This window comes from Nuphar pumila, chromosome 4 (assembly GCF_984573655.1).
Source record: "Nuphar pumila chromosome 4, dmNupPumi1.hap1.1, whole genome shotgun sequence".
NCBI lineage: Eukaryota > Viridiplantae > Streptophyta > Magnoliopsida > Nymphaeales > Nymphaeaceae > Nuphar > Nuphar pumila.
The window spans coordinates 28,334,854-28,344,884 of NC_143252.1; the positions used below are offsets into that span (position 1 = coordinate 28,334,854).

At 39.0% G+C, this 10,031-nt stretch overlaps 1 protein-coding gene across 1 annotated transcript; it reads left to right on the top strand.

The window, feature by feature from the left end:
* Positions 1-2,083: 2,083 nt before the first annotated feature.
* LOC149839752 (short-chain dehydrogenase TIC 32 B, chloroplastic-like) lies at positions 2,084-10,031 on the top strand. The gene is made up of 8 exons (XM_090002802.1): positions 2,084-2,222; positions 4,722-4,953; positions 7,170-7,249; positions 7,857-8,010; positions 8,097-8,175; positions 8,473-8,557; positions 8,642-8,688; positions 9,681-10,031. Exons 1-8 carry the CDS (start codon positions 2,105-2,107, stop codon positions 9,843-9,845), a joined length of 960 nt encoding a protein of 319 aa, XP_089858928.1. The 5' UTR covers positions 2,084-2,104; the 3' UTR covers positions 9,846-10,031.

Consider the following 10,031-nt stretch of genomic DNA (forward strand, 5'->3'; position numbering starts at 1 on the left):
GTCCCTTGCCCTCGCTGCGATCCACTGCCATCCCTAGAAGCCAAGAGGGAATTGCCACTTTTTATAAGGTAATAATTAAAAAATTTGTTTATCCCCTTTTTTTTAAATAAGAGTGACGATAAGTATCTGGTGCGGATGTGCATACCGTATCAATGAGTTGAAGTAGTGATAAATATATTTTGTGCATATTTAATGTTTAGCTTACAAGCAATATGTTTAGAATTCAAATCCTATTACTATAACTTCAAAACAAGGTCACTTGATTTTGTAAATGAGCAGGTTTGAGCTTTCTTTAGTAGGTTTAGATTTGAATTCTAATATTTTAATTTTTAAAAACATTTTTTTTTGGTAAACAAGCTAGCTCTAGCTCAGCTTATATATAGACCCACCATTAGATCTTGAACATCCTCGCTTCAATTGATTTGGCTCAATACCAACCCTAAGCCTAAAAACAAAACCTTAAGAGGGGTAATTAGCAATTCAACAGCGATTGAGTATTAGAAAAGGCAAAAGTGTTTTATGACCAGGAACCCTAGTCGAAGCGAGAAAAACCTCAGGTCGGACCCCATGACCACCATGCCTTATGTGGCTTGCCATTGAAAGCTACGGACACACCTGTGCACCAGCTCACCTCAACACCATGCTGTGCCCACGAAGGTAGAAAAGCCAAAAGGTTAATGGAGTAAAAGTAATTTTTTTCCTTCTCAAAAAAGAGGATGGGCCTATTCCAGGCAGGAATGGCAGTGGGGCGGGTGACAAAGTCTCCACCCCCGTCCTGCCTCAAGATTAGAACCTCCATCCCCGCCGGGGATGGATTTTAACCTCCACCCCCGCCTTCATCCCCGTTTCATGTCCTCCATCCCCGGTTCAAACGGGGCGGAGATGAGGAGTGAAAAAGTGGCAGAGATGGGGTGGGGATCGGGGTGGGGACGGGGCAGGTTTGGGAAAAGGGTACGTCCATCCACGCCTCCATCCCCGAATGGGGATGGATTTTAACCTTCGCCCCCGCCTCCATCCCCGTTTCATACCCTTCATCCCCTGTCCAAATGGGGCGAGGCGGGGCGGGGCCCGCTTTCCCCCGGTCCACTGCCATCCCTAATTCCAGGCTTCCAGCTCCTCTAAGGGCATCCACATTTGAAGGCCTCCTTGATCAATTGTCAAATAGGTGAAGGGCATTTTCGCAACAAAGCTGAGCCTACGAAAGTAGTGCTCCCTTTCTTTGACTATTACCCTTTCCTCTCTCTCTATGTATATATATATATATAGAAAGAGAAAGAGAAATATGATGTTTTGTACCGTATATCTTATATTAGTATATACTTTGTTTGTAGGGATCTATTAATTAAATGGTACATCTAACCGTACAAATGCATTTAGCATGATTGTTTATTTTTTTCTTGTTTAATTCTTTCGTAGAATGATCGACAAAGAAAGTAACAATTGAAGAAGCAAAACAGTTGATATCACCGAGAGAGCGATAAAGATTAAATATCGTTATGAGATGTCACTCATAGTCTCTCACCAATACAATACCTTTTTGAAAAAGGGTAAACAGCATCATATTCATTTTTAGATGATGAAAAATCAATAGCTCACAATTAAAAAAAACTAAAATAAGAGTAGTTTAAAAATAATATAAAATATCTTATTTAACACATGAAAATAATAAATAAGGCATCCTAAACATCATCGGAAGGTTAGATTTAAGCTGTGTACCACCGTAAGTAATGGCGGTACTGAACCGATATATATATATATATATATATATATAAAAGGGAGAGACGTGAGGAATACGTGTGGGCAGATGAAAGGAGGGTGCAATGCAATCAATGAGAGGTTTTGGGTAAGAGAGAGGGTTCCCTTAAAAGGCTGGCTGAAGTAGGTGAGGGTCCGGACTGTCATCGACGCGATCATTGGTCCTGCATTTATTTCTCCTTCCCTCCTGCCCGGACTCAATATGAAACCTCTCCCTCTCACTCAGGGATTATAACTACCCCACAACTAACAAGCATCCCTCCTATCCAAATCCACTATTCTTCTTCTTAACTGCTAATTCTCATTGTTGGGGTGGGGTGGGGGGGGGGGGGAAGTATTGCAATCAAAGATGGGGCTCTTCTCTGCGATGACAGGATGGCCGGGTCCTAGTGGGTTCGGGTCGGCCTCCACTGCTGAACAGGTTACAGAGGGGATCTTAGCTAAGAACTTGACCATAATGATCACAGGTAGAGGTCACTTCTGCTTGTTTGCTTTTCTTTCATTTTCTTGAATTATTTTGAGCTGGGTTTTGGTTGGAGATGAACCTTCTCTTGGGAATTTAGCGGTGGTGTTGGTGGTCTCTTTGAAATGGAATTCATGGACCTTATCTTTGTAAAGTTAGTGCCAAACCCATCACTGAACAATCATAGGAACAGAAGAAATAGGTTCAGACCAAGTTACAGAACTCTCTATGAGTTGGGTTACATAAAAGATCCTATTATAAAATGAATGTAGGCTTAACTGAAGCCCAATGCAGGTTGAACTCCATGGAATCTAAGCCATGCTTCTTTTCTTTTCTTTTTCTTTTCTCCTAGATCTTTTCATGAATGTATGGTTACTCGCAGTTCCAAGACTCCAAGAAGGTGCTTCAAACTTTAGTTGCATCCAGAGCACGAATCAGGTCCAAGGAAACTTGGACAGTCAAGATTAACAACACCCAAAACTCAAGATATAATGGTCTCCACTTAGATCAGCGAAGCAAATCTAGTGATTGGGCCCGAGTACTTTACAAAATACTCTGGCCAAACAAAACACAGAAAATCGCTGTGCGTGTAACATTTTTCTGTGTTGTAACAGTGGTGATTTTATGTGTTTTGTGTGGCCCGATTGCTTTGTAACCACGCCCCCGACGATTTCTTTAAATCATCTAGATGAAAAACATCTAAGGTGCCTTGACATGACCTGCTTTCATTGTTTCATGAACTAACTTGGTTCACTTTTTTTCTGAAATTATAACCCGAACAAACTGCACCCGGCACTAAGACTCCGAGGCTCAGCCTGCCATGGAACTATGGTCATCGTGTCAGTAGCATAAAACTCTGAAACTAGGATCCCTGTCCCCGGGGCTTATGCTATGCGCCCCCACGAGAATCGAACCTTGACCGACAGTCTAACAGCCACATCCCCACCCCACTAAGCCAAACCCCTTGGGGCAACTAGCTTTCACTTACTACCTTGTTTAACTCCCTGGCTTCCAAGAGTAAACAAACAAAAATCAAATATTCTTTATGAGCTTGGTTTGAATTATTTTTTTATAAAAATGTACAAATAAAAGTTTTCTATACGCTTGTTAGTTTCTTGGATGGAGCTTGGGGAGCAGATTCAGTGATCGACCCCGGGTAAATATTACTGACAAGCAGTGCAGACATTGGGTTTGTTTGCAAATTAAAATAAAGTAGTTTTGCCATTAAAATGAGGCCGCAAACGTACAAAGAGAGGAGGCCTTGTCAAAGTCAGGCGTTGAGTCACACTAATCTTGCAGGTCCAAATTGTGTTTCGTCATGATCTTTATACATCATTGGCCGTTCTCTCTCTCTCTCTCTCTCTCTCTATATATATATATATATATATATATATATATATATATATATATATATATATAGAGAGAGAGAGAGAGAGAGAGAGAGAGAGAGAGAGAGAGAGAGAGAGAAATGCAAAATATGTTAAAATGAGGTTTTCAGGTTTTTTTTGTTTTGGTTTTGTTTTTTTTATTCTACCTTACAAATGTGATCTACGTACGTACGTGTTTTAGGGATTAGTTCTTGGAGTGTGGGTTTTTATAAGATTAGAAAAATCAATAGTCCAAAATCTTTGTAAATTTTAAAGGCTCTAAATATCATTTTTTTTATCGAAAACATGATCTGGGTGTCGATTTCTAGTAATTCAATAATGTCAAACACACCAATGGGGTCAAAATCATGAAAACAAAAACACTGGAAGAGCTGAAAACCGTATTTAGCGTGTTTATTCCGGCAGTGTTCAACAAAATGGTGAACCTTATTTTGGCGGACGTATACGCCATTCTCCGCATCAACACCTCTGATCTGCAGCACCATCTGCCTCCAGGGACCTTTCATGATCCAGGGTGATGCTCGTCGCTTATCTGTATTTGTTTCTTTCTTCCTTTTCTCCTTGCATCTCTTCTTTTCTTTTTCCCTTTTTTGGGCCTCCTTGGCATGTCTTGGGCCCGTGTTTGGTTACCCGGTAGGTTCAATGTTGGTTGAACCTGTTTTCGTATCGTAATGTTGATGGTTATAGTTCGTCTCTCTCTCTCTCTCTCTCTCTCTATATATATATATATATATATATATATATATATGGTGGTTTCATACTATTTTTTGCATAGATCTAACCACCAAATGGCAAATCTAACAATGCAAATGTGTTTAGCATGATTTGTTTAGTATATTAAAGGTTTTATCATGTTTAATAGACTATAAGATTTTATTTTTAAGGCAGTGAATTAATGGCTCACAATTCATGAAAATAAAGATGGTTTAAAAATGATATAAAACATCATATTTGAATCAAATTTGACACATGAAATCAATAGTTAGAATATGTTAAGCAAGATCCAATGGTTAGAATTTCCTTTGAGCTTAAATCTATGTAAATCAAGTCAGTAGGCTATGGTGGTAGCTTACAGTATCACGAACTTTGACAATGAGGTCTGCTCGTGTGATTAGGGGGAGCAAGTGGGATTGGTGAAGAAACAGCGCGAGTTTTGGCAGTTCGAGGGGCACATGTCATCATTGCTGCAAGGAACATGGAGGCAGCCAATGCTACAAAGGAGATGATTCTTAGGGATGATGCTTCTGCACGTGTGGACGTTGGAAAACTTGACCTCAGCTCCATCGAGTCCATTAGGGCCTTTGCTGACAGCTTTCTTGCACGAGACCTTCCACTCAATATATTAATGTAACAACCTCCCCTTATTTATTTCCTTACCTGCTTTCCCCTTATGATATTGGAAGAAGTTTATATATATATATATATATATATATATATATATATATATATATATATATATATATAGAGAGAGAGAGAGAGAGAGAGAGAGAGAGAGAGAGAGAGAGAGAGATTCTCCCACATCAGAGACCTAGTCCTGTAAGCTTTGCAGGCAGTCACTGTCCTGGCAGCGTAAAACTCCATGGGCTTACCGCTTCCACCTAAGAAATCTCCACACTTCGGCTTACAGAAGAGGTGACGCACATAAGATTTGAACCTGGATCTCCTGCCTTAGCTGCCTAGGCCCCATCCCACTATGACAAGCCCCTTTGGGGCTGGAAGAAGTTTCCTAAGCTGTTTAATTGATTGTCGGGTGTAACAAGTTCAGGTTGAAAATGCTCAGTCAAACACACACACACTGAGTCAGTTTTCATTTAGAGACCCACCTTTTGCCTGACACTTAAAAAACAAAAAAAGACATTCCAGAACTCAGCTTTTAAGTGAAACTGTCAAATAAAGACCTGAAGTCAATTTCACCTTTAAAATCTGTATAAAAATATTACTTTTAACCTTTGGTTTAAAAAACTACGTTTGAACTATTTTATTATGAAATGGGGTCAGTTTAGTAATGTTATCATATATAACTCACAATTAGCCTAAGCTAATCCAATTGAGGTCTATGTTTGACAGTTTCAGTTAAAGGTCGGATCTTGAAGATGTCTCTTGGAAATCCATGGGTCTATTTTTGAAACATAGACAAAGGTTGGGACTCTAAATGAAAGTTTTTTTCCACCCCTTGATGGCATCACTGTAAAAGTATATCTGTGCCATTCATCCAAGTGACGGATGGACAGCATTCAAATACGTTTTTTCTAGCTTCGCTCTCAGCCGTCCATTTAATATGCCTTTGATGCCGTTCATCTAAAGCATGAACGACAATTTTTTTTTTGCAAAATCCATCTGCAACATAAGCAATAGCCGTTGGATGCTATTTATCGTATGGATGACCTGCATCCACAGAATACCTGATTGCATTGCCATCAATAAGGATGCATTCGGTTCGGATCCAGAACATCTAAATACATGAGAGTCGGATCCGATCGAATCTTTTACAGCCAAAAATTGCAAAACCTCCATCTTAAATCCAACCCATTTGCATCCCTAGCCATCAGGAGTAACCCTAACCCTGCCTCCTCTTCAATGGTGTACACCTGAATGAAGGAGCCACACATCTGGAAGGGTGACATTCTCACTACCAAAATCAGGTCTTCTAAGGGACAATTTGCATTGCTGGGCGCAAGAGTCTAGGAAAACTCACCCTGGACCATTGCACCCAGGAGACTTTTGTTGCCCACCTAAAAAGTGTCCCACCAAAGCAAGACGCAAGTGGTTCTTGCATTCCATTTTGACAGGACATCCACGTCCTGCATTTGATATGGCACATGGGGCCCATGCGAGACAGTTGTGCCCCACACTTTTTTTTTATGATGAACCCTAGCCGGGAACCGGGTCAATTAATGGGCCCACCCTCCTGCAAGGTAAAACCCGGGTGGGGTCACCAACACCCAACCTCTTTAAATGGATGATGGAATATAACTGGCACTGTTTCTGGTGACAGTTTCCAGCCAGTTCAACCTTCAATGCTAGATAATTTCAGAAAATGTTAGTTCATCATCCTCTCCCTCATCTAAGTTGTTGCCTGAAAAAAATCAGGCGTTATATAAGTTGTTGCCTGAAAAATCAGACACCTAAACTTTTAGGCAACAAAGGGCAAAAGTGTCAAGTAAACAGTAAATAGGCCATGTTGATCCTATTTTCTAGCTTCCGGTTAGTAATGGTATTTCCAATAAAAGCAATGGCCATCTACATAATTGTCCATTAGTAGTAGTATTTGTTTGTCATGTTGAATATCAGATTGGGGCCATGTGAATAATTCATACTGCTAGTATGGATCAAGAGCATTGCATCAGTTTATCAGTGCATCAGATTGGCAGTATGCATAATCAGGAAGATGGACCTTGCTCAGGAAAATATCAAGCGGTATACGGTCACATTACAGTTTTTATGATAATTTTTTTTCAGTCTGACCAAACTATAATTTTTCTAATAATCATGGCAAATTTGTGTTTGTGTTGTTCTCTCTTGAGCAACGACTAACACTGGGCTTACCTTGCCAACACTTTCAGAAACAATGCCGGCGTTATGTTCTGCCCTTACCAGCTCTCTGAAGATGGAATAGAGCTGCAATTTGCAACAAATCATCTCGGTAAGATTATGTAAATGCCAGAATTTGTAAGAACAAAACCTTTTTGTTTGAGTTGAAAACCAATTCCAGTGAAACCGTATTGAGTCTATTCCAAATAAAAATGCGGAAATGGCATTCTTAATGGATACCTAACAATGCCCTTTCGTCATTGTTTTGGAACATAGATTTAGAATTACATTGAATTTGCAAGATAAGCTGTAATTTCAAGGAATGGGTTTTCCATCCACTACTGGAAGCAGATCAGGTCATGTTGAACATAAGTGTTTTTGCTCATGCCGACATCGTGGCCATCCGTTTTATGCTAAAAAGTCAACAAAACAGTTAGATGCTACGTGGCATTCATCTAAAATGCAAACAGACGGCCACGATGCCGGCATGAGCAAACTCTCATGTTCAGCATGACCTGATCTGCTTCCACAAATGAAGCATGATGGAGAAAAGGTGACAAAGCTCACAAACCAGATACAGAAATAAAACTCAATTGGAATTGCAAGAATATCAAAGAACTAACATCATTAACAACATTACTGAAAAAACTGAGCATCCATGTGAGGAATGTGATTGATTAACCTTCTGATGAATGTGTTCTTTTTTTGTTTCAAATCAGGTCATTTCCTGCTGACAAATCTTCTTCTCGACAAAATGAAGCAAACTGCAAGGGTAAGCGGCATTGAGGGGCGGATTGTCAACTTATCATCCATAGCACATGTTCATACATACGAGGAAGGGATACGGTTTGATCAGATCAACGATCAGTCGGGGTAATTCTAGATCCAAATTTGTTGGATATGTATCAGGAAAATGGAACTTTTTTGGATTTAGGTTTCTGTGTTCTTTTCTGGATCAGATATTCTGACAAGAAAGCATATGGGCAATCCAAATTAGCAAATATATTACACACAAAAGAGCTATCACGCCGTTTACAGGTAAGTAACAAAGGCTTGCTATTTGTCTTGATCATAGGTTGGTGGCAGTTAGAATCCTTTGTTGTCTCTTCTGCATATTTCTAACTGGATATTTAAATTGGTAAGAACGTCGCCAAGCGGTTTAACATGAAAAACAAATTTAAGAGCAATTTTGTACAAAAAGAACCAGAAGATTTCATTCTGCATTTGGATTTCAGACTTCACTTGATTTATCCTTTCCTTGAAACATTATACATCCTTGAAAGTGAACTATTTTGTGATGGAGACGCTTTATTTAATGGTTGTTTTCATGTGCAGGAGGAAGGTGCAAATATTACAGCAAACACTGTCCATCCAGGTCTGATAATGACAAATTTGATGCGGCATTCTGCCCTTTTAATGAGTATGTTATCCAGTCTTATGAAACTTCATACAATAAATCAAAGAGACATACCAGGTTACTAAGATCAACCAATCTTACTTGCAGAATTTGTAAAATTATTCACGTTCCTCTGGTGGAAGAATGTGCCACAGGTATCTATCATTCACTTGTTAACACAAAAAAAAAGACTATATATGACTATATGTATACTTACAAAACTAGATAATATGAACATGACTATATGTTAACTTACACAAAGAAAGGGTGTCAAATTAGTAACGTATGAGACTCGAAAGAAATAAAAATAGTATTTAATTTCATACTTTCTTTGATGATTCAAATACAACAATGAAGAAATGGCTGATACAAAGTCATCAGGATGCTTGTCATTTGATGCAAAGTTAAAGAAATTAGCCACAAAAAGTAAGTTTAAATGCAAAACAGGAAAGCCTAAAGGCAAATTAAAAAGAAGATTTGAACATCAAATGAACGAAAAACTGAAGCTGGCGGGTAGGACTCAGGCAATCTGCTCATTTCTTCTGCTAAAAATGTAAAAGTTCAATTGATGCTTAAATGAGGAATCATTTATGTCATCAAATCAAAGACATTATTAATTTGCAAAAGCCTTCATAAATTAAAAAAAAATGAAGCTCACAAAACTCCTAGCCTTTTTCCCAAGAGAAAAGGAAACCAAAACTTACTTCTAGTTCAGAATCAACTGTCGCTTTCAGTCAACTGTTGCTTTCTGTCGACATAGGAAAGCTTTTGTCATTATTTGTTTTTCCGATTTTTCCTCCCACAGCCACAGGCTCAAAGTTAAGAGGCCACCAACTCTATACTGGGTCACAATCAATCTGATTTTTAAGAATTGACCGACTAATCTATGACAGAAAATAGACATTGAAAAGCAAAGCTTTTAAAAGTCAGGACTATTTTGTTGCTTGGTCACAATTGATTTGAACTTTCATCCTATTGAATGGATGATGCTTTTACTTGATCGATTAATCCGATGGGGTAATTTTTATCAGAAAGGAAAGAATTTCTGATAAGCTTAAATGTTGGAAATCTGTTTGCTTGTGAACAATGACCTGGTATAACTGCTATCATGGATGAATGGTGATGGAGTTCTCTATATGGTTGTCAGGGAGCAGCCACAACATGCTATGCAGCATTGCATCCAAGCCTGAAAGGAGTAACAGGAAAGTATTTCGTAGACTGTAATGAGATGCTACCAAGTACCTTTGCAAGAGATGAAACACTGGCCAAAAAAATGTGGGATTTCAGCAATAAGTTGGTTAAGTCACAGTAAACTGAACCAGTCCAGTAGCACATGTACGGAAAGTTAAGTAGTGGTGTTTGCCCAGTCAAGAAAAAATTAGAACTGCAGAGACTGAAGCATGAAGATCGAAGAACACAGGATCCTTGGACATTCTTCAGTGAAATGTGTTGCTATTTAGTGTAAGCTTCTTAGTAATAATATCTGTCCACTTCTCTC